Below are 25,909 nucleotides of genomic sequence, written 5' to 3'. Positions count from 1 at the left end.
GAAGCATCCTTAATTCGAATGAATACATATAGTTAATGATGAGCTAAAAGAAATATAAGTAGGAACACAAACAAAGGCTAACACCTGATAACACAACTACAGCACCAACTAAATAACATTAGGACAGCACTAACATAAATGGCAAGCATGCTGGCACAATGCCACATGTACAAAATCACTCATGCATATAAAATTAGTCATGCATATAAAATTGGTCATGCATAAGAATCAGTCAAGCATGAAATAAAAGTAAATGACACATAAAATACAATTAAGGGAAATTACAGTTAACACATGTTAAGTAGTTTATTAGTAATTAGTTTTAACAAAGAACCATAATAAAGTGTTGCTATAAATCTACACAAAGGCATACTGGCCGCAATCAACGCATTTGTCGCAACGTTGTTTTCATTGGGCTTAGGTTACCCACTCCTGATGTAAGCGATTAATCCAATTAAATATGACCTGAACAACTATGACTTCTATGGATAAATGGGCCATGTCTTAGTCGAGGTGAAACATTCTGGCACGACCAAATCCTAAATATGTTTAGCGTTACGCAAAACTTGTGACAATAAACAGGTTGTTGGTGATAGCAAACCCGTAGCTTGAAGTTGATTGCGCTTCTCTTGGAGCAACGCTTGGATGTTGATCGAGCAGCAAGGAGCTTCTCTGTATCTTCTCCTCACACACAGATGCCTGAAAAAATAGCATTTCAATAAATCACAAAAATATTAAAACTATTCCAAACATCCAAAGTAATTTCTTAATGGAATGCATTTTCACTAATTAGTTAACTAAACTAATTTATGCCAAACTTTTAAACCAAATATTGCACTACTTAAGCAAAACAGTACAAAATGCTACTGAAATTTATTTGTTATAATATATTTAGTTTATTTGTAAACATCAACTGCAATACTTGTGGTGTGGATGGTGCGCCATCAAGTGGTTGCGGAGTTGCCAAGTGCGTCGATGAACTAGTTGATGGTTCTGACGTTCCTGGGTAAAACATAACATCAAACTTTTCACACATGACAACCTTACATGGATATTTTTCAAACAGCTTCCCAGGATCTATCAAATTATGCTTAGGGCGCAACACCACCAAAGGGTTGCAACAAACAGAAGCTTTAAGTGTCAAGAGTTGATTTTCAAATTTAACCTAACTTTTGCATACTTTGTAATATGGACGTAACTAAAGGAATTATTGATAAAAAGGGAAACTTAGCTTGGTTGGTAGAGTGGCGGACCCGTTAGGCCGAGGTCGTGAGTTCGAATCTCACCACATACAGTTTTCTAAAATACCTAATTGAGCGACTAGTTCAGTTTGCCAATAAACTCGGGATGTAATATTTATTTTTTCACGTTTAAGCTTTTTAGAGTGAAATATTGTTTGTTCCAGTCCACTGCTGACTTTTTACAGAGTTAAGCAAGAAATATGTTTATGATATCTATTTGTACAAGCTATAGTCTAACAAGATTGTGTAGTGTAATAGTTTTTTTTTAAAAGAGATTCATGAGCACAAAGTAATTTCAGGAAAGTAATAAAACAAATTTGATTTACATTTCCAACCAAACGAACCGAAATAAAAAAAGAGATAAAATTGTCTCGTTTTTCCCGGGTGTTATTATGCCACGATTAGAGCAATATCTGCGCCGAGCTGTTTGCCAAAGTCAGCAAAGTGATAGAAAAATAAGATGTGTCAATTATACACTAAACACGTGGTCTTAGGATATGGTTATAGAGAATAATTTTGCGCTAACAATCATTAAATGCCATGGTTACACCAACATCAGATATTAGCGCGAACAGCGAGGAACATTAGCTGCGCCTAACTCAACGTTTTTGACGATAAGTAAGACGGCTTGACTTTGCGTTGTCAATTGTCGAATACTAAACCTGAACGAATAACAAAAGGCGAAAGAGAAAAACATCCTGCGTTTACAGTCCACCAAACAGGAGACGAAAAACGGCGTTTTCAACCTCCTCCCCCCTGGATACGCTACTAGGTTAAAGTTTTGTCAAAATTAATTATTACGAAAAACGGCGTTTTTAACGATTTTAGGTAAAAAAGCGCCTTACATATCGATACAATACATTTCAAACTAGCGTAGTTTGTACTACACGGTGTACTTTGCTTATGTCACCAAACCAAAATATAATCTAAGAAATCACGGTTAGAAATGGTGTACATACCTTTTCTTTTGTCGGATTCTGCATCACTGGAGGATTCATCGGATTCTGCATCACTGGAGGATTCATCGGATTCTGCATCACTGGAGGATTCATCGGATTCTGCATCACTGGAGGATTCATCGGATTCTGGAACTGTGAAGTTATCTCCGAGTAGAAGTCCACATTCGAATGTTCTCACCATCGCCCAGTGAGGACTAGCGACCAAACCATCGACAATCTGACTAAACTCATCACAACTCATGTTCTGGCTAATATGGAGAGCTGTGAAGAATTCTTGAAGTAACTGATGTGAAAAGTAAAACTTTTTGTCGCCATCGAAAAGTTTCTGGTTAAAGTGAGAATACCCAGGTACTGCGATTATAATATCCTGGACTATGACATCACTTAAACCTTGCTCAGCCATTTGTGGATAGGTCATAATGACAGTTGAATTCTTTGTGGCGTTGTAAGCGATTTTTGCGACTTTAACTTTGATATTTTCGATGTCATGACCCTTGGCAAATTCTGAGCGTCTCAGGTTTTCAAGTAAAACTATGAAAATCTGAGTGATGTTAAAAAGTTCGGTGAGATTATCTGTGCCCAAAGCAGCCAAAAGGATCAATTGAAGCATGATCGGGGTAAGACAAAGCTCAAGTAACACAGGTGCGAGTTTGGTAAAGCTATCCCATATATTCTGGGCTTCATTTTTAGCAAAAGCAAAAAATAGTTTTTTCATGTCGGCTGGTGTAAGCTCATGTACTAAAACAATTTCCTTTGGTCGAAGTAATTTTTTAAGGGTTACTATAGAATGTGGCCTGGAAGTCAAAACTATAGAAATGCCTGGAAAGAATTTTCCGGTGCATAAATTTGCGATTACCTCTTCAACTAACATTGGAGTATCATACGATGCATATCTAGGCATTACATTATCAAGTGACCAAGTTGCTTGATCGTAACCATCAAGTATGATCCCAAATTTCTCTGGGAACTTCATTATTGCTGCAAATATGGCGTTTCGTTTTCTTTCGCTTAACCATGGGTACGCATAATCAACCACAACCTGCCTTAGAGTGACTCTTTCTGACCCATAGAGCATGTCCATGCACAACAGGAGAATCCACGTTATGCAAGAGGTGTTTGACAGTCGTCTGGCAATGGTTGATTTCCCAGAACCAGGAGCCCCAACTAAAGCTGTGTAGCGATGAGGTACTACATAATCATGCAATCGCTCAAAACTGATCTCCTTTGAGCCAGAATCGACATACCTTTGTTGTGTGAAAGGCTTATAGTCTTCAGTTTTACCGGCTCCACCTCGATAAAAGTTTTCCTCTGTCCTTAGAACTGGATGAACACGGGGAAAGTTTTCCTGCTCGTAGTTTAGCCCGAGTGAAACAACTTCTTGTTGTGGTCTCTTGAGATCTTCCTTTATAGTTTCCAGTAAAACTTCAACAGAGGTTGAATCTAAAACATAGTAAAACAATAGATTCAATAAATTCTGTTTGCCTTTGGGACAAATTAAACCTGTTAATTTGAGTTGCTGTTTGAGTTTCAGCCCTTAGCAGACATCTGCTTCATCAGTTGAACAAATTAATGCTACCTAGCTTTAGATGTCCTAAACATAAACTTATCTTATTGGATGTAATAAGAACAAAGTATTATCATTAGCTTTTGGTAAAGTAATACCAACTGTGAGAGGCAACACACAATAAGTATAATCAGCCCAGCAATATCTTTATCTTTATTTACAATGCTTTAATTAGGCTTTTATAACCCAAGGAGAGGTGCATGTATGCAAGGCCTTATTTTTGGCTCATTCCATCTTTAATTTAAAGTTTTTCAAAATTTGTCCACCCATGTTCTCAGATTTTTTTTATATTTTAAACAATTAAAAACCTCAAAGAAAAAATAAGATTGCAACAAATTTGAACGTTCTGTGATGAGTGGTTACAAAGACATGACGTTTTAAAATATTTGATCACTAGGTGGAAATAGGTACTTTTTTGGTTCCGCTTGAGTGCTTTTATCTAACTGGAGGCTTTATTTTGCAGCAGAAACCTGTAGTAAAATGCTATTTCAACATTTATTGGGGTGGTGGTTTCAAAAATGATGCTTAAACAACTATGTGGTATTTCTTCTATATGAAAATTGCATTTTAAGTTTTATGACTTCCAAAGAGTTTTCCGAAGCTTTCTGCATTTTTTTTTCAATTTTTATGTTGGCAAAATAATCTTTAGACAACATAGTATTTGGACTTTGTAAAGTGGTTCTTGGTATTTTACAATTAGTAATTGGTTAAGTTTCAAATTTAAGCCTTTTGTAATAAAATAGAAAGTGACCAAACTTTAAAATGCGTTAATACACTGACTTTTGCAGCCTCTCATACAACTATTGTGCAGACATACAATAACACATTGGCTGAAATAATTCTATTCAACAGATTGTATAAAGTTCTAGAAAAAGAAGTGCAAACAATGAGACAATGTACAAAACTTTGCAGATATTTTGTTATGTGTAAATCTGTATTCCATGACATACTGAGTAAATTTAAAAGCAGAAATGCAACTATGTGTAGAGCTGTTTGACATTAAAGCAGATTAGATCTTCTAAGCTACAAATATCTCCTAGTGATAGAGTAGGTGACCCTGTTAAAAACTTATTGAAAAAATGCTCACATTTCAATCAAATACTGTATTGTACAATGTTTTTTATTACTGTAAAATTAGCATTGGTGGAAATAGCAAAGTACCAAGACTCCAGCAAAATACTTAAAGCAACATGAAAGGAGTTAGCAATATGGTTTAACCATGGAAATACTTTTTTTGAAACAAGATCCTATTATTAGTATATCGCTTCGGCCCCAGACAAACCAGATGACAATACATAATTTGGACTCCAGCTATAGTAGCACCAAAGTGGTTAATTTTTATGGCTTGTCTAACTTTGACAAAGTAAATTAATGGGTTTGTCAATCTTAGTTTTTTGCCTTTCGCTATTGCTCCATTTCTCGTTTTTGCGCGCGCATAATGGCGCGACGCATCGCATAAGCACACTCACTTAATTAGGCGTGGTAGTGCGCGCCTCTCACGCAAAAAATGCAATTAGCTTCTAGCCTTTGGGGCCAATTTAGTTGCTATATAAAGCTTTTGTTTTGCGGTGTTTGGTGCATTTATCACCAGCATCATTACCGAAGACGCTATACACCCCAGACATCTAACTTTGGTATGTTTTATTTCGCAACCTTTTTGTTTATATATGAAGTATTGTACGCTAAATAATTTCCTTTTCTGCCTTACAGAAAACCTGCACCGATTTCTCTACTGTTTTGATTTGTACCGTGCGAAAATTGTACGTTCGCTATTGTCCTTGTAGACGCAAGCAATAATAGAAAGAAGTGCTGAGTATTGCAAAGCTTGATTTCTACAATTATTATATGATATATAACTACGTAGTTGGAGTATTTAGATATAGTTTCTCAGTCTTTTCTGTCTGCCTACCAACTAGTGGCCTGGTTCCAATACTAACCAGTCTTCAAAATTTACTTAATGTAAATAAGCCAAAAAAGAAAAGAAAAATATTGCCCTCAACACAAACCGCAGATTTTAGATTACATTCCGATTTAATGTGGCTAATGACAAAACCCCCACTATTCCTATTAAATTACACTTGCGTTAACTTTTGTAAACTTGGCATAAGAGCTTAAAGTCGCACACTCACTGAAAAGCCTTAACGTTCTACTTGTGCGACGTGCACCACATTTCGTGAACCACTGTCGTAAACCTTAAAAACGTAGCACTTTTAAACGGTATAGAAATCTGTACAAACACTATTTGTATTTAGATGTGACATAGTTTGTTTAAATAACATCATAAATGCAACAGTAACATCTTGCTCAACACCAAAAAACTTTCAAAAGTTGCACAAAATTTTAAAATACTTTTAAACTAATTCCAAATGCTTTGCAATTACGTTATGTCAATGTTTAAATATGGGGTACAATGTACCAAAGACAGTTTAAAAAAGGTTGAAAAACATATTTCCACCTTGCAACCAATTGATAACATTGTATAATGTTTTGTGTTTTCAGCGAAATCAAACAATTAATGGAGTTGACAAAATGTCACTTTGCTACTTGTCTAATGCAGACCGTGGCAAAAGCATGTTGCAACTAAATTGAAAATCATTTTGCTCTAAAATTATGATAAATGTATAAACGTATAGAAGCCTGAAACTACCTGTTACTACTTTATCATGGAAAAATTAGTTCTCTGTATTGAAATAAAACGTTAATCTATTTCTTACCAACTAAAACATTCAGACAGACTTATTTCGCTAAGCCTCTCTGAAGGCATCTTGTTTACTATTTCTAGTATATTGGTACATTCTTTAATGAAAACAAATTTGCACCATAATCAATTTTTTTACCTTCCTGATAATTTTTGTTCTATTATGTTTAGCGGAAATTTGCAAAGTTTAACGTTGTTTAAGAATTAACAAAGGTAAAATATTTTAGTTAATATGATATTGGAAAAAATAAAGACTAGCAGTTCAGTCATTACTATTACAATGGTGACTATATGGATTAAAACAACATAAACTTTGGTGCTTTGTAAGTGCATTTATCAGTAAACAACAACAATTATTCAGGTTTCTGGTTAGGCGCAACATCCTAATAGTGTGCTGGAAAATAGACCACTTAATTTAAGGTAGAAAAACTTTAATTTTTAAAACGCAATTTTGGAAACAAATTTCGTAATATTTATTTTATCTAAAATACCTTGTTGGGGAGTTGATGGTCCAATACTTAGAGGGGTTTCCCCTTGTTGAGAAGTGGATGGCCCAACCCTTAGAGGTGTTTCCCCTTGTTGAGAAGTGGATGGCCCAACCCTTAGAGGTGTTTCCCCTTGTTGATAAGTGGATGGCCCAACCCTTAGAGGTGTTTCCCCTCGTTGATAAGTGGATGGCCCGAGAAGTTGATGACATAGAAGTGCTTCACCTTGGATAGCAGATTGTGGCACCACCACTGTAACATTTATATAGTTTATATGATGCTTGAGAATGAAAAGACTATCACTTCCAAGTCATTACTATCACAATAGTGAATATATGAATTAAAACAATAAAAACTTTGGTGCTTTAAAAGTGCATTTATAAGTAAACAACAACAATTATTCAGGATTCTGGTTAGGAGCAACATCCTAATAGTGTGCTGGAAAATAGACCACTCAATTTAAGGTAGAAAAACTTAAATTTTTAAAACGCAATTTTGGAAACAAATTTTCTAATATTTATTTTATTTGAAATACCTTGTTGAGAAGTTGATGGTCCAATACTGAGAGGGGTTTCCCCTTGAATAGCAGATTGTTGTACTACAACTGTAACATTCTGTTGAATGCTTAGTTGCTGATGTACCGTCTGATTTACTGTCTGATTCTGGATACTGGCCTGTTGTTGTAGTCCTTCTACTGCCTGATGTTGTATCATCGCATGTTGTTGTCGCAGTCCACTCACATCTTGACGTTGGATAACAGCTCGTTGTTGTTGTAGATCTTCTACGTTCTGACGGTTTATTTGTGCTCTTTGTTCGTGCATTCCTGCAACAGTCTGATGTTCGATTGTAGCATCTTGGTGTTCGATTTGTTGATCGCCAGCAATAAAGTTCTACATAAAATATTTGTAATTAGAAAAAAATATATTTTTAATGTAAATGTTTAGCCTAATATAATTTAAACATTTTATACCATGTAGTAAAAGAAATTTTAATTCCAACATTTTATTCATATTTTTCTGAGCAAAGGTATGTAAGAAAAACAAAGGATATAATTATGTTCTGCACGCGTGAAAGATGTGACTATTTGAGGCTAAAAAAGCGATATCTTGCTTAGTTAGGTTGATTTATAAGTTTCCAATTACATTGATAAAGAAACTAAGATTTAAAACAAATTCAACTTACTTCACAAGTGATGTTGGTTGTGTTTTCTTCAGCCATTTTTAAATACACAAGTTGAAACAATATATTATTTACATTATCTAAACAAACAGTAAGCATTGTGTGTTAGGGTTAGGGTTATATACAAGTTCTAATTACTTATGGCTTAACCCTTTTCTAAACATAAACTAGCAAAAATGATAAATTTGCAAAAAACAATGATAACAATTAACAACTGAAGCCAAGCAGCAGAATCAGTATTCGTCCGATAATATCGGTGCCAATACACGATACCAAGTGGTACTATCGGTACTCGTCCGATATTATCGGAGTCCATACACGATACAAAGTGGAAGTATCGGTACTCGTCCGATAATATCGGAGCCGATACACGATACTAAGAGGCAGTATCGGTAATCGTCCGATAATATTGGATTCGAAGCCGATACCAAGTGGTAGTATCGGTACTCGTTCGATAATATCGGAGCCAATACACGATACTAAGTGGTCGTATCGGTACTCGTCCGATAATATCGGAGCCGATGCACGATACCAAGTGGAAATATCGGTACTCGTCCGATAATATCACAATAGACATATATTTTTTTTAAGTGTTTAAAAAATAGGGTAAATTGGGTTGGGGGGATATTATGGGTTAAATTAAGGCCAGGTTTGTAAGGTCTAGGTCAGTAGGTGTTCAATTTTCAGCTTTGTTTAGATGTTATAATATGATAAATATATTTCACTAATAAAAGCATATAAGCATCGTTGATGCAGGTTGTGGATTGTACAGTGCACCATTTGCCTAGAACAATTGGTTTTTATTTTTTTTATTAGCGTACTTCTTGACTTATATTGTGTTATGTTTTTAGATACTGATGATGCTTTTAGTAGCGAAATATATTTATCATATTATAACATATAAACCAACTGATTTTAAAGTCCTGTATTAAGTTTTATCTTATCATTGATGTGCAACCAGTAGTTTGTTTTCATCATTCGGATTCAGGCAGATTCTGTTATTCAAAAGAAAATTCTAATTATTAGCATGTTTTGTGATATGTTACAGTTTTATGGTTAAATTAAGATGCTCATACAGATAAAATGTATGTTAACCTACTAGATTGGGAGTTAGTAACTTTCCTTTACAATCTACAATTCTGTTTCGTTTATATTTTGATAGTTTACTGAATTATTACTCAACTTCGCTTTGTTCAACTAAGGTTGGTTCGGATATTAATATTTCTAGTATCTGGGTAATGGATATATCCGGATATTTGTACTTTAACCCAGTGTTTCTTAATCAGGTGAATGGGTCACCCAGGGTGAATAATATTTTTGCAGGGGTGAACCAATCAAAAGGGGTGAATAAGAGTGAACCGGCCAAAATGGACGATATCTTGCGAGTAGGGCGGATATTCCGGGTACACTGTTACATATATACGAGATAGTTTTATCATATCATTGGACAATAAATATGGAGATAAATGCTAGGAGTGAACAAAACTAAAAAAGTTTAAGAAGCACTGCTTTAACCTGAAAATCAATAATTATCAGACTATTAATCTTTCGCAATTTATGTCAAAAAACAATTGTTAAATAACCTGACAGTTACACAGTTTGTTATAAACATTATTACATGCCATAGAAATAAATATATCGCCCATTTTGAATATTTACTTTCTTATAAAGAACATAATGATTGGATTAAGTTAGCCGCTAACAGTAGGTCAGTCATGAATCACTTCTATCGCTGTTAATTAATTGCAAAATTTTAGTAGACCTAGGCCTCCAGTATCTGACAGTAAGCGATACTTCTCGACTGCATTCTACAATTGTTGCACCATAACTGGCGGATTTTTGGCAAACATTCACCTACAGGAACTTTGGTAAAACAGACTGAAAAGATATAAAAACAAACTGAAAACGTTATATATGCTATTCAAAAAAGACAGATTGCAAAATAGAATAGCACAGTAGGTCATCTTATTAATAAAAAAGGGGCTGAAGACCGGATAAATCTGCTTGGTGAGCTAGATCTGACCCACAGGTTACCAAACAATGTACTGCAATTAAAACCCAGCATTGCCTTGTTAAATATGGAATTTACAGATTTACTGCTTAAATGGGCTGCTATTCAACCGGGTAGTACAACTTGTTGCATACCGAAATAAAACTGAGGTATACAACCAAGAATGGTTTACAAGGGTGGGTGGTATACAGCTTGACCACTGACCAGTGCTGGTAAAGTTCGCCAGTATGACAGAACACGCCTTTTCATTATAAGAATGCTTTAGTAAGTCAATACATCTTGACCTATATATACCTGCTGATTTAATTTATTAGAATAACAACAGAAACCTTGGTTCTCAAACATTTTTAGCTTGTGGCACAGTAAAAAACTAGTTTACTGAACAAAAATCACAGGTAAAACCATTTTTTGGTTATATAATGACCCCACTAAGGAAACTATTGCAGCAATAACTGTACATTAATCCAATGAGCTTCAACAAGTATATTGCATACCCAAGTGTATAGCAGAACTAGGGTGCACAACTGACAAAAGGTATACAAAGGCTATACAGATTAGGTGATAGTTACGTGAGTTTGGACAAATTGTGTCAAGGAGGGTGCGTCCCAAAGTTTAAGCAATAGTGTTACCACCAGGGCTGCGGAGTTGGACTCGGGACTCAGCTTGCTTTTGCTGAAGTCGGACTCGGGACTCGGATAAGACCTTGTAAATATACCCGAGTCCCGAGTCCGACATGCGCATGTGCAGTACCGAATTTTAAAATTGATATGGCCGCCAAATGGAAATTGTAAAGGTGGGATATTATATGGCGAAATATTTTCCGAACATGTATTGTGAGTGAATGAATTATACAACACCCCTGGCACTGTAAGTGAGTTGCTGAATATCCATGTTATTTTGGTTACATAAACTGGTGAAATACAGGCTGTAGAGTCCAGGCCGGCTCGGGACTCGACGAAATCGCACATTTGGCCGGAGTCGGACTTGGGACTCGGGTTTATTTTTTTGACCGGAGTCGGACTCGGGTTATTTTTAATCGACTACGCAGCCCTGGTTTCAACAAAAGTTTTATTTAAAGAATCGCCCGAATTTATAGAGAATAAATATTCAAACTTGAGCTAAATCCACATTATGTCCAATTGACATAATATTCCAAACGCAATTAGCTATTAAATTAAATAAGCCTGTTTTGAATGGCTATTTTTTGTGGCCAGTGGAACAATAACATAATAAATTCACCAAATAAGTAAATAGCTTTGTTTTACTTTTAGTTCATTCCTGTTTGGGATTGTGAGGTGAATTTGGCCACTTACCTTTGCCGCAATAATGAACTTTACGTCATAATGAGCAGCTGGTGTTTGGATGCAAAGTGACGTCATAGTGAGCAGCTGGTGTTTGGATGCAAAGTGACGTCATAGTGAGCAGCTGGTGTTTGGATGTAAAGTGACGTCAAGGCGGTATGGCACGGATTCCACAACGATGGAAAGTTGAACGCGACGCATTATTGCATTTACGCCCAAACATTCGAGCAACCGACGTTTATTCGCACATCACGTGACTATGCAGCGGACACAAAATGGCGCCCGTGCTCTTCAACCGGTGTGTACGATGCACTGTAGGGTGCATCAAAATATACATGGGTTGCAGCAGAACGAAAAGGTATACAAGGGTGCATCACAAACTTTTAATGAAATATTAATATTCACGACAGGACTCTAGTAACAGATCGAAATTGAAACAACATCAAAGTCGAAATAAAACACAAAACCAAACTTAAACCAACAACTATAACGCGGAACAAGGCCTACATCGGAATACGACCACTGACTAGAGTAAGATCTAACCTTTACCCAAAGCCCACCCCTAACCCCAAACCCACTAATAATTTCACCCCTAACCCAAATTCTAACCGCAACTATTGCACAGCCCTAATACCGAACAAGGACACACAGTTTGGTGTCCAAACAGCGGCATTAAAACATGATAAAAGAACAACCAAGTAGTGAACAGTTATAGATAGCGTTACTCATCAGGGTTGCTTTCAAATACTATTAATTTAAATTTGGTTTGTGGTTAAGTATAAACGTTAACTTGCTTCTGCAAGCAAAAACAGATATGGGCCGAAAGTTTCCAGCCTTAATTATGTCTCAGTTACGTAAGGATTAGTTGCCAGGGTTTCATTTTTTTACACGTTAGTTTGGCAAAGACTATGCAAAATTAATTTTCGAATCGTTTTGCCATCAAATATTTAATTTTTTCTCTTCCAAACAAAAATCCTATTTCCAGAGAAAGTGGCAAACTGGCAATCGACGCCTAAAGCCTTTACCTGTGAGAAAAGTTTCAAGCTTTTTTAACTTATGGTCCAATCTGGCGACATAGTTCACGAACGTCATATAAATGAAGTTTCTAGCAATGCCTCCCTGCTTTACGATGGGTGAAACTTTATTACAAGGCCTTGCCTCTTCATGTATTACCGCGATAATAAATTCAAATACGGCGAGGTATTTGGGAAAAAATAATTTACGTAGAGAATGCGTACGGCCATGTAATTAAATTTGGGCCAGGTGGCATGTTTAAAATGCAGATATAATCATTCTCTTAACATAATTTAACGCTTGTGGTTTATGTGCCTAATTCGCCACCTATTAAATCGAAAGTTTGGCCAATTTAAAACAAATAAACGCAGTGGTCTTGAAGATTTGTTCAGTATGAAGCTATGTTATGACGTAGTTTAACGTCGTGTTGATATGTTTTTGGTTGGAGCAACTTCATTTTTGTACGAGGCTTTATAGAAAAAGTATACATCGTAGAACCTTCAAATTTTCAGACATGGCGTAGAGTGGTATGTAGGTGCTTTGTAGAAGATTATGAGGCGCACCCCCTAGGGCCTCTGCTTTGGGGGCAAAAACCTGAAATATTGCGCTTTAGCTTTCTGTAGCTAACGACTGTCATCTAGCAGCAGAAAAACTTTCATACAGAATTCGTTCCTATTCGCTTGCTTTGTCCAGCTTGTGAAGTGACGAAGCGACTCACCGCCTGTTGCGCTTTATTGTCCCGCGCGTGAGACTTTCATTGTGCGAAGTGGCACGTCCTAAACTGGGCTCGTGCGACTTGCATTTTAAAACGAGGCTTCTGTTTAGTAAAATTACTTAATGGTCTTAAGAAACAACTTATTTTACCGCCGCACATTTAAATGCGAAATCTGGTGGCAGTGTACGCCTCTCTATTTGCACCTGTTGCGCATTTTACTCCAATCATAAAAAAAAACAATTTGGGTCGCGGGACCATTCAGTTTGGGTCGCGAAAGCCTTATTAATAGAGGGCTTGTCAATAGAGGCCTATAATTTAAGTTTTCTAATTGTTTCCATTAGTACACTGAATTGTATACAAGAGAGCCGTCTTACTTGGAGCGCGACTAAAATTGTCACGTAAAATATTTACACTAAGCCCCGTAAAAAGTCGTGAGTGTTCGTTCAATCCAGGTGATGGCAAAGAGCGCTTGCAATCCAACACTATTTTGGCCATTACCACACCAAACTGACCTGCTTACCGCAATCTGGGTTTACTTCTTGGTATATGTTTTCAAAGAAACTCTCTTTCATTTTTTATCCCGTTTCTGTAACCAAAGCGTCGTAAGCACGCTGTTCTCTTCGTTACATCGTGTCTAAAACAGGGGTCGGCAACCTTCGGCCCGCAGGCCGGATCTGGCCCTCCAATGAAAATCATCCTGCCCGCAAACTCTCTCACAAACTGTACACAAGGCCAGCATATGCTCAATATTTTTAACTGTTTTAACTATACGAAATTGCACAAACTTTTCCCCGCGCGTATCAAATTTGACTTTTAATTACATTGGCGTTTTGATGTAGTCTTCTCACACCAAAGGTGACGTGCGCATGACAACTATAAGCATAGGAAATTTTTCGTAGCATGAAACTCTTTAAAATCAATTTTTTTCAAATTTAATTCGCTGATGTATTATTTAATGATAAACATTAACAAAAAGAGCATAAGAAATATGTTCGTATTTTATGTCGTGTGTGGAAAATGCGTCACGTCTCCTTGTAAATTTAAAGATTTGCCAATTTAAACATTTTTTTCGCGCTACGCCCGTTGCTTCCTTGTTGTAGTGTAACTAGACTCATTTTCACTGCGTCAAACATTTGGGTTTGTCCCTGGTTAAGAGTTATTATATTAAAGTGCTTAGAGGCCACACGTTTTTATAAAAAAATTGTTAGCGGAAATTTAATACGGCCCGCCGAGAACTTGCTGAGTTTGGTCTGGTCCGCGACTTGGTAAAGGTTGTCGACCTCTGTCTTAAAATTAATATTGCCCTCTGAAAAATCCTTAGATGTGAGCCATATAATATTGAGTTTCCTGTAACGATTGCGATGAGACGTCCGACATTTTTTAGTGATTTGCGCCAAAAAAACATTACACACCTTGCCAGTAATTATTGCACTAAGAAAGCGCAACAGCGGACGCTTGTTGAAGGGGTTATGGCGGGGAATTGGTGGGGCTGCAAGCCCCATATTGGTTGCTACATCATATTTGTCATCCGAATGAGACATCAAAAGTAGTAAAACTCAAGTCTTCTTTTCAGTTGTGTTACAGAACCCTTTTTTTTAAAACGCATACCATGTAGATCTGTCTTAATGAATAGAAACACAATAAACTAGACGGGGGTGCGGTTGTTGTATATTTTGTCAGGGGATATATTTTCAGGGCTTAGTGTTTATTTTCAATTTTTACTTTATATTAATTTTTTTTTTTTAATATTTTGTATTGTGTACTTTATATTATATATTTTGTTTTTCATTTTCCTTAACTTGTTTCTGCAAGCAAAAACAGATATGGGCCGAAAACTTCCCCACTTAAAATATGCCTTTGATGCGAAAGGGGTTCAAATATGGCGTAGAATTTGGGAATGATCGAAACATATATTTGATAAATAGAATTTACTTAGATAATGCATATGGTTATTTTATTAAATTTTGACCAGCTTACGTGTTTGAAAATCAAATATTATCATTCTCTTAAAGACTAAAAATGGTTTAACGCCTATGGTTTGCTATACTTTTGCAAACTTTCACTAAGTAATTGTTTACCATAGCTTGGTCCGAGCAATCACTGTTAAAACAGGCTTTAAATCTGTCGTTTCAAACAATATGAAAAACACTATTACGTGCCTAATACGCAAACTATTAAATCTAAAGTTTTGCTAGATAAGTTTAGGCCTGATGTTGGTATGCTGGTTGGAGCAAGATGCACAACAGGTGCTAACAGAGAGGCGTAGACTGCAGATTTCGCATTTAAACTTGCGGCGGTAAATACACCCTATTGACACTTAATTATTAGGTGAAGCTTATCGCGAAGTAATTGGTCGCCCCAAAAAATGCTGACGCCGCATTTAAAGCAAGCATTATAAATGTGTCGCCGATATTCTGCCTTGAACATCCCTACTCGAAATGCTTCCCTCCGTTAATTGTACGGTGGGTGAAACTTTATTCACGGCCTTACCTCTTTGTGTATTACCGCGACAATACGATGAAATACGATTTGGAGAATATTGGAAACATCGTATTTGGAGAATATTTGCTATTTGCACCTGTTCTGTATGTTACTCCAATCCAACATATCTACACACAATTATAAGTTGTGTATAATAATATAATAACTTATGGCTTTGAAGCGAAGGGGGTTCAAATATGGCGTATATTTTGGCAAATGATCGAAACATACATTTGATCAATAAAAATTTACGTAGATAATGCTTACGGCCATGTTATTACATTTTGGTCAGCTAGCATGTTTAAAAAGTCAATATTTTCATTCTCTCTAAATGATTTAACGTCTATGGTTTGCTATACTTTTTCCAACTTTTACTGTGTAAATTTTTACCATGCCTTGGTCTGAGCAATCACTGTTGAAACAGAGTTTAAATCTGTAGTTTTGAGCAATATGCAAACACGTTTATGTGCCTAATAAGCCACGTTTTATATTGAAAGTTTTGCCAATTTAAATCCAATAAACGCAAGATTTATTTATTTATGACGCCATGTTATGACGTAGCTTTGTAACGTCGTCGTTAAGAATGCGTTAAACTTAAGCTTTTTGTTGTTGCGGCCCTTGTATAATTATATTTGCTTAGACCTGGTGTTGATATGTTTGAATGGTGCAACAATTACAACATGTGCTAACAGAGATGTGTACACTGCCTGTAGGATTCGCATTTAAATTTGCGGTGGTAAAATATTTTGTGTTGTAAGAGCAATAGGTTTTTTTACTTAGAGAGGCCTCTTTATGAAAGGCAAGTCGCATGTGCATAGTTTTACTAGGCAAGCCACTTCCAACACAAATGTTGCACGCGCGGGACAATAGGGCGCAGCAGGGATGCCAGCAGCCGCCTCGTCGCGACGCGAGCTGGACAAAGCAAGCGAATGTGAACGAATTCTGTATGAAAGTTTTTCTGCTGCTAGATGGCTGTCGTTAGCTACAAAGTGCTAAAACGCAATATTTCAGGTTTTTACCCCCCAAGCAAAGGCCCCTGGGAGTGCAGCCTCATAAACTTTTACAAAGCACCTACATACCACTCTACGCCATGTCTGAAAATTTGAAGGTTCTACGATGTCTACTTTTTCTATAAAGCTTCGGACAAAAAGCGGTCTGAAACATACCATAGGAAACCAAAAAAGAACTAGACGGGGGTGCGGTTGTTGTATATTTTGTCAGCGGATATATTTTCAGGGCTTAGTGTTTATTTTCAATTTTTACTTTATTTTTAATTTTTTTTTTTAATATTTTGTATTGTGTACTTTATATTATATATTTTGTTTTTCATTTTCCTTAACTTGTTTCTGCAAGCAAAAACAGATATAGGCCGAAAACTTCCCCACTTAAAATATGCCTTTGATGCGAAAGGGGTTCAAATATGGCGTAGAATTTGGGGAATGATCGAAACATATATTTGATAAATAGAATTTACTTAGATAATGCATATGGCTATTTTATTCAATTTTGACCAGCTTACGTGTTTGAAAATCAAATATTATCATTCTCTTAAAGACTAAAAATGGTTTAACGCCTATGGTTTGCTATACTTTTGCAAACTTTCACTAGGTAATTTTTTACCATAGCTTGGTCCGAGCAATCACTGTTAAAACAGGCTTTAAATCTGTCGTTTCAAACAATATGAAAAACACTATTACGTGCCTAATACGCAAACTATTAAATCGAAAGTTTTGCTAGATAAGTTTAGGCCTGATGTTGGTATGCTGGTTGGAGCAAGATGCACAACAGGTGCTAACAGAGAGGCGTAGACTGCCTTAAGATTTCGCATTTAAACTTGCGGCGGTAAATACACCCTATTGACACTTAATTATTAGGCGAAGCTTATCGCGAAGTAATTGGTCGCCCCAAAAAATGCTGACGCCGCATTTAAAGCAAGCATTATAAATGTGTCGCCGATATTCTGCCTTGAACATCCCTACTCGAAATGCTTCCCTCCGTTAATTGTACGGTGGGTGAAACTTTATTCACGGCCTTACCTCTTTGTGTATTACCGCGACAATACGATGAAATACGATTTGGAGAATATTGGAAACATCGTATTTGGAGAATATTTGCTATTTGCACCTGTTCTGTATGTTACTCCAATCCAACATATCTACACACAATTATAAGTTGTGTATAATAATATAATAACTTATGGCTTTGAAGCGAAGGGGGTTCAAATATGGCGTAGATTTTGGCAAATGATCGAAACATACATTTGATCAATAAAAATTTACGTAGATAATGCTTACGGCCATGTTATTACATTTTGGTCAGCTAGCATGTTTAAAAAGTCAATATTTTCATTCTCTCTAAATGATTTAACGTCTATGGTTTGCTATACTTTTTCCAACTTTTACTGTGTAAATTTTTACCATGCCTTGTTCTGAGCAATCACTGTTGAAACAGAGTTTAAATCTGTAGTTTTGAGCAATATGCAAACACGTTTATGTGCCTAATAAGCCACGTTTTATATTGAAAGTTTTGCCAATTTAAATCCAATAAACGCAAGATTTATTTATTTATGACGCCATGTTATGACGTAGCTTTGTAACGTCGTCGTTAAGAATGCGTTAAACTTAAGCTTTTTGTTGTTGCGCCCCTTGTATAATTATATTTGCTTAGAGTGTTGATATGTTTGAATGGTGCAACAATTACAACATGTGCTAACAGAGATTTGTACACTGCCTGTAGGATTCGCATTTAAATTTGCGGTGGTAAAATATTTTGTGTTGTAAGAGCAATAGGTTTTTTTACTTAGAGAGGCCTCTTTATGAAAGGCAAGTCGCGTGTGCATAGTTTTACTAGGCAAGCCACTTCCAACACAAATGTTGCACGCGCGGGACAATAGGGCGCAGCAGGGATGCCAGCAGCCGCCTCGTCGCGACGCGAGCTGGACAAAGCAAGCGAATATGAACGAATTCTGTATGAAAGTTTTTCTGCTGCTAGATGGCTGTCGTTAGCTACAAAGTGCTAAAACGCAATATTTCAGGTTTTTACCCCCCAAGCAAAGGCCCCTGGGAGTGCAGCCTCATAAACTTTTACAAAGCACCTACATACCACTCTACGCCATGTCTGAAAATTTGAAGGTTCTACGATGTCTACTTTTTCTATAAAGCTTCGGACAAAACTCGGTCTGAAACAAACCATAGGAAACCATAGGAAACCATAGGAAACCAAAAAAGAATAACGGCAAAAACAAGATATGTCCCGAAAATAAATTTTCGGCCCATATAATAACGGCAAAAACAAGATATGTCCCGAAAATAAATTTTCGGCCCATATAATTACTGTGTTTTTTTAGCAAAGCTATTTTATTAAAAAAATTCGAGGTATTTGGGTCGCGAGACCTCGGTACTAGCAATTTTGGGTCGCACCAAAAAGTATTTGCGAAAAGTATTACCCCTGTATTAGGCACATATTGTCCTCAAACCAAATAAAAAAAACAATTTATTTTCCCTTAATAAAAAACCTACAATCAATTAAAAAACTATATGTTTGATGCCCCTGTAACAATTAACAGTCTCCATTCGGGAGTAAATATTTCATTAACAAAAACAGTATTTTTAATTTTTTGTTTTCAAACCTTCTTCAAAAAAATGCACCCCTAACCCTTGGGCCCAAACCACAAAATTCTACAAGCTTTTTGATCATTTTTTTAAATTTCGACTTAAGAACAACCAATAGTTTTTCTTATCAATCAACATTTTGTAGTAATTTTCCATAAAACCACCCGATTGTTGGGTTGTTAACAAATGACAAGGGGTTCGTAGTATCATTTTTATGGTTTACTAGCGGTTTAATTACATCAATAGCTTATTGGCGAACACTACAAAAGGGAGGTATATTGCTAAATATTACTGCCGCTAGGTAGGCGTAGAGAGCTTGAAATAACTTAACGTCACACTTATTTATAGCGAAAAATAAAACCCGCTCATAATTTTGAACGTAAAAACCCAATTAACATAATAAACATAAATTTTAAAGATGAAAGCTGAATATGTTAAGTTTTAAACTTTAACTTTATGAGTACCAGATTATAGACCCTCAAAACTATTTGAGGCGCAATTAACAAAATCCGTTTTTCAAATACGAACAATGAACAGGATATAAACAAAAAACATTGTCGCACTTCACTTAACTTAAGCTGCTTTTTTGCGCACTGTTATGCGTGACAGCAGCAAGGAACTTAAAAAGTTCAAACGTTATGACGTTTCCGGCCTTTTTATGCCCCTAAAACCATCATGTTGTTTATCAGAGGTTATGTAAAAAATATGGCAACCCTAGTAAATAGTATTCCACGACAGATTTTGTTTTGTTTACTTGTGAATATAAAATCATTATGTCATCTTCGTTGTATAAATAGATGGCTGCTTTTACCAATATAGTCAAAAAAAATTACATTTTATTCTTAAAACTGTGAGATTTTTGTCTAGAATTCATTAGACTGTTTCTTACCGTATTCCGTATTTGTTTATTAAGATACAAATTTAGAATGCGTGCACAATTTTAAGATGACGTTACACATTTCGATGAACTGGTTATACTGCGAAATATAAATGCTTATGGTAACATACTAAACAGTTTCCATAAATGCATATGACATCCTATGGCCAGGGAGACTTTTAGGTTTTGTCTGTATTTGTTTGGCATACTGGCTTCTGGCGTTTTAAAGCAAAATACAACGCTTTGACGTAATCTGTTTCGCTGCAATCAAGGTGCCCCTTTGTCATTTATTAGCGCGAAACAGCCTCCACAACTTTTTCCTTTCAACCTATTATGGCTATCGAAATTATAGTCCAAACAGGTGTTACAAATATTAAAGTACAGTGAGATCCCGGCCCTTTTACATCTCAGTACTGGAATTTGGCTGGATTCAATTATAATCCTGCGCATGACTAGACTTCAGCTAGGTGTTCCACCAGAGCCTCTATTAACTCTTCTTTCTGGCGACAAGTTTTTACAACTATACTTCGTGTTTTTTACAACTAAGATTTGAATACAGAGGCTCTAACCATATAACAGCTAAACCAGAAGCAAAAGGTCTGGCTATTATTCCTTATATTCCAGATCTGGGCGAAATGTATTTTGAAAAGCCAAGATATTTTCAACTATAATGGATCTTGCCCAATATTCGACTTTTAACATAACTTATGCCAGCCTTTGCGCTTTAAATGATTATCCTGGTAATGGAGATTGTAATGTTTCTTTGAAGTGCGTGTTTTGGCTAAAAGTGAAAATATTTTGCTCTGTGCATTAATAAAACATTTAGTGCATGTTCCACTTAATAAATTGCGGCAAACTCGTTTAGTTCTTTTAAAACAGGAAACGAAATTTCCAAAAACCACAAAGATTGTGGCGTTATATTCAAAGACTGATTTCGTTTTATAATTGCCCATTATATTCTACCATTGCAAGCGAAAAATTTTGCAGTTTCTGTGTAATTAATTTTTCCAGTTAAAATTCAAAATTGTAATTCTTCCTAATCCTTGCGAATAATTATATTTTTATGGTAGTGAAGCAATAAATAAACGTTGTTGGGTAATCGCAAGCGCGTAAAAGGTTCCGGTTCTGATTAATCGTAGCCTAATTCGGTTCGATTATTATGTTTCGCTATTCATTACGTATTTTCGTTCCCATGAGGTGCATTGGAGGTCACTAGAACCACATCACTGCAGTTTGTACGCGACAATAAACAGAAATCATTTTGCGTTACGCGGTGTCTGTTTAGGGCGGCCAGGCATCAGTTTCAAGATAATGCAGCCAACCTAAAATTATTTCATTCCGCAACAGAGCAGTAGAAATTACTCACCCGACTGCAGCTGCGATCTACACGTCATACGCTTGTGCGCCCAACTGTGACATAGTGGATGAACGACGCTGACAGATTGTATTTTTATTTCAAAAATAAATTTTCCTAAATTTGCAAGACTGTAATTGACATATTATGCTGATATTACATTTGAAAAAATGATTTTACATTTAAAAATAATTTTCCACTCATTGCCTTAATTAAACGGACAATTTTCGTAATTGCAGATAACAGCCGATGGCAGGAAAGATGTTTAGGTTTCGGCTGTAAGTATTGCCATACTTGTGTCTGGCGTTTCAAAGCAGAATGTACTCCCTTAGCAGAATCTGTTTTCCTTTATCGCGTATTAACGCGGGACAGTCTGTGCAACGGGTGTCGTTTTAACCAGATCCTTTTTAGTAAATATTGCCACCGCTAGAGAAGTACAGAGCCAAAATCAATTTTACGATGACGTAATAATTTGTTTGCAATTTGTACCCTCAGCATAAGGCCCCTGGGTAAATAGACTTCTAAACCCTTAAAGGCTCATCTACATATACGCCTCCATTTTGTATGGACATTTGAAGTCTCTCCCATTATAGTTTTTCTGTAAAACTCTGGACAAAAACGGTCTGAAACAAACCAAAAAACCAAAAACCATAAAACAAATCGAGCAAAAACAAGATATGTCCCAAAAATAAATTTATAAAGAATTGCTTCATGAAAACAATTTATTTTAACCAAAGTCATTGGTCCAAATGACTTAGGTCAAGTCAAGTCATTTTGCCCAAAAGACGGGAAAAAATTGAAGACGACCTGATTCGCTGATAAAACGTACTACAGCATAATAGATGCTTTATGATGTCACAAGAGACATGTAAAACACGCTATATGATCGAATAGTAAAGCATAACTGACAAGACAATAACGACAACATATAATGTTTGAATACAGACTAAATCACTGGTTTAGACCAACTTGGAATATAAATAATAAGGACAAACAAAACGTATTCTACAGCAAAATACATTCGCTAGATTTAAACTGAGTTTTTAGCAAATCGTAAATATTTATGCTGCCATAGTTGAAAGTACGAAACCCAATTAACATAAATTAAATCAGCATACAGGCGAGTTATGGCTGACAAATACGAAGTTTGTCTTCCACAGAACACTTCCTCATTGCCTTCTCTAAAGGAGAATATCCTATGGTCGAGCGAGCGCCAAACATTTTAGTCAAGCGAAACATCGGCTTCTTTTTTGCCACAGTGAGGTCACGTTCGGCTGTGCTTGACTGCTACACAAGAACTCCACTGAATTACACCAGCAGGCGAACTGGTTGGCTTGTTAATAAAAAGTCTCAAAGTTGAATTGAATCCTACAGGAATCTGTATATCAATGAAACGTTTTGAACTTTTAAATAAATGAAATTCGCAAAACTGCTAACTGCCGGCGTTTCTCGGTGAGTTTCAATGAAATGAATAAATAAATTGTGAATAAAAAAATATTTATTATTAACATATTGTTATTTTTTTGTTTTGTTGGAAAGGCTTATTTAGCAGTGGTTCTCAAACTTTTTTGAGCGCGACCCAAATCTGAGTTTTATGAGCATCTCACGACCCAAGCCTCAAACATCAAAAAATGTACTTTTTCTGATAAGCATGAAATAGAAAAGACACAGACAACCAGATGTAGTAGCCTACACAGTTCTAGTAAACAATGATTGATTACAAGCAAATGATTGATTTATTTTAGTGTGATTGGTGAAACTGAATTTTTTCCTTTATAATATCAGCGTGGCTTGTTTGGTGACTAAAAGCTTACACCAGTATTAGCAGCTACTGTAGTTGGCTGCCATCAAAACCTTCATAAAACCACTTATGATGCAATAATCCAGGTTACAGATTTGAAGCCTCGTGAAAAGCTTATGATGCCATAATTCAGTGATGATTGAATTGAAAATATTTTAAAGATAAAATGAAAAAAGTTCGTTTGGGCAGGATTGAATCAGCATAGAGCGACCCCTTGACCCTGTGCGACCCATGTTTGGGTCGCGACCCATACTTTGAAAACCACTGCAGATGAGTTTGTAAAGTTACATCTGATGTCACTATACTTTCAGGGGTGGTCAACACGTGGCTCGCGAGCCGCATTCGGCTCTTCATCCAGTTATGTGCGGCTCTTAAGTTTATGTTGCACAATTTTTTTAAATGTTTGGATTTCGTTCGGTTAAGTTATGGAATTTTGTCGGTTACCACTCAGACTATTTGCCTAACGGTCATTATGTTTTTAGTAACACTTTTAAAACAAACAAACAAGTTTAACGCAAACAAGATGCCGAAATAACATTGATAAAACAATAATATCGAGAAATGTGTATTTTTTCATTCAATTCGTCGCGTTGTCTTCTAAACTGAGATCTTGTCTATTTAACGAAATTAAGACACTTTTTTTCGCGCTTTCTGCGGTCACATTTTGGGAGTAAGTAAGAAATGGGGTGAAATGTTATTCTTCTCGTTCCATGTGTGTAAGGTGTGGCTCTTAGCGGTTAACCAAGTAACAAATGCGGCTCTTGCTATCTGAGTGGTTTGCCACACCAGACCTAGAACTTCATAACTTAACCGGTTAAGAAACGGTGTAGGGCGTTTCAGCTCAGCAATGTACAAATGCGACTTGGTCCCGTCAGAACACTATGAGTGCTGCGCTGAAGAACGAGCCTATATCACGTCATTGGGGATTGCCTAATACTAAGAGCATCGCAACAATAAACTGGCTGGCCAACATCTGCCCCAAAATCTAGCTCTCGATATTGGAAAATAGTGATCACACAAAACCATATAACATAGATGTCAACAAGTTGTCAATCGAGCAAAGCTAAAAGATGCCTTTGTATCATTCAAGTTGCAAAAACTTTCATTTCCGATGGCGCAATGAGTCGCATGACGCCTTCGAAATAAAGCCTTTTCATCAAAGTAGGTTATAACACACTAGAAATGTCATTTAATTTGGTTTGCAGTTACGTTGTTGTAATAGGCAGCAAATGCAGTTTAGGTGAAATGGCCTCGTGCCCGCCCCTGGCTCCCACACGTTCGCTGCGCTCCAACGCGTCATAAGCTCTGTAACAAAACACTTCGAGTCACGCTAACACGGCAGTCAAAAACAACACAGATCCACATCGATTCGCAACCTTGGATTCCACGAAGCGGGCGTAAAACTAAACGCCATTTATCCAATGGCATCTTAAATTATTACAGTGTCAACATTTTTCCAATCGCGGCCCAAATTTAAACTGAAAAATGTCTCGGTGAGCTTTAATGCATTAAAGATTAAATGGAATTTTTTTGTGAAAACATATAGTTTTTAGGCTTTTTAAAATAAATCTGTCAATCAGAAGCGGATCTAGAATTGTATTACAAATGAAAATAGGTCCAATTAGATTTAACAAAATCGTTTTCCCAACGTTTCGTATGTTTGGTGTAAAATTTAATTCCACACGGCTTCGCTTTGATCGCAATGAAAAAGGTGTGAAACATACTTTGGGAATCGCAGCTTTGATCTCATTTGTGGTATGGTTTGAATGGGACCCTTAAACGTTCAATGTTATCACGTTAACAGCTTTATCTCACGCAGCAATATTTTACCAACACGAACTCAAAATGTTAACTGTTAGCTCTTTAGTTTCGCGTTTAGCAATCCGTACTTTGTTGAACAGTGGCCATAATGAGTCTGTCATTGCGTATTTCCGCAATAACGTGTTTGGCTCATGTTAAGGAAGGTGGGAGCCTATAGTTCCTTTGGCGTCTCGTTTAGTCATTGTGAAACTGACCAAATAGAACAACAGTTGCGGTAAACAGGTTAAACAGATAACGGTTGCGGTTATTTTTAGGGCTTATTTTCATTGGTGGTGCATTAATTGGGTGATTATTAATAGGTTAATTTACCAAGCTAATTCTTGAAATAATATATCTTACAGTTTGGTTTGTTTTTGTTTTGTGGTATAGATTAAGTTGTACTTTCCCTTAAGGACACGAAAAAGTCTTGCCTTCACCCACAGATGCAAAGGGGAAGTTGGCCAAGAGATACATTTTCTTTGATTGTTTTTTTTGTTAATATTAAGCAAAAATCACTTGTTTTAGTCCTATCAACCCCGCACCCTAACAAATCTCCTTTGATAGACAAATACACCCCCCGAAACTTTTCCCTGATGAGCTGAAAATGTCCCGCTTTTACTTACGACGTAGATGCAAAAGGGATAGTTTGCGTGACAACAGCAGCCAGCAGTTCCTTAAAAACTTAACAACGTTATAATATCTCTGAACTTTTTTGTGCCACTTAAAAAATAATTTTGATGCCTTTAATCATAATTTCTCACAGAAACTGTAAGATTAGTCAAAAATTCATTAGACTGTTCCTTACTGTATTCCGTGTT

The 25,909-nt window shown here is 36.3% G+C and overlaps 3 protein-coding genes across 5 annotated transcripts in view; all 3 read right to left on the bottom strand.

Annotated features, from left to right (window-relative positions):
- LOC146162961 (myc box-dependent-interacting protein 1-like) overlaps positions 1 to 25,909 on the bottom strand; it is a 234,182-nt gene that overhangs the window by 99,909 nt on the left and 108,364 nt on the right. The window lies entirely within an intron of this gene.
- Positions 403 to 2,358, bottom strand: LOC146162965 (uncharacterized). The gene is made up of 3 exons (XM_083381513.1): positions 2,201 to 2,358; positions 923 to 1,002; positions 403 to 699 (listed from the first exon to the last, which is right to left on the bottom strand). Exons 1-3 carry the CDS (start codon positions 2,318 to 2,320, stop codon positions 540 to 542), a joined length of 360 nt encoding a protein of 119 aa, XP_083237639.1. The 5' UTR covers positions 2,321 to 2,358; the 3' UTR covers positions 403 to 539.
- On the bottom strand, positions 2,361 to 7,373 carry LOC146162964 (NACHT, LRR and PYD domains-containing protein 3-like; the record flags this gene model as incomplete). Its single annotated transcript, XM_083382572.1, has 3 exons — positions 7,343 to 7,373; positions 6,954 to 7,199; positions 2,361 to 3,640 (listed from the first exon to the last, which is right to left on the bottom strand). Coding segments are annotated over exons 1-3 (1,557 nt in total), but the record flags the coding sequence as incomplete, so codon positions are not given.

Source organism: Ascidiella aspersa, chromosome 2 (assembly GCF_963924565.1).
Source record: "Ascidiella aspersa chromosome 2, kaAscAspe10.2, whole genome shotgun sequence".
NCBI classification, from domain to species: Eukaryota; Metazoa; Chordata; class Ascidiacea; order Phlebobranchia; family Ascidiidae; genus Ascidiella; species Ascidiella aspersa.
Note: the sequence above shows the minus strand (reverse complement) of the source record. Positions and strands in the feature narration are given on the sequence as shown.

What these genes read in the sequence shown, in the direction of transcription:
- LOC146162965 (XM_083381513.1), bottom strand. Translation starts at nt 2,320, where the DNA reads ATGAATCCTCCAGTGATGCAGAATCCGATGAATCCTCCAGTGATGCAG. An exon ending in AGAATCCGACAAAAGAAAAG is followed by an intron (nt 1,003 to 2,200) that starts GTATGTACACCA and finishes TGTTTTACCCAG; the next exon opens with GAACGTCAGAACCATCAACT. An exon ending in GCGCACCATCCACACCACAA is followed by an intron (nt 700 to 922) that starts GTATTGCAGTTG and finishes CTATTTTTTCAG; the next exon opens with GCATCTGTGTGTGAGGAGAA.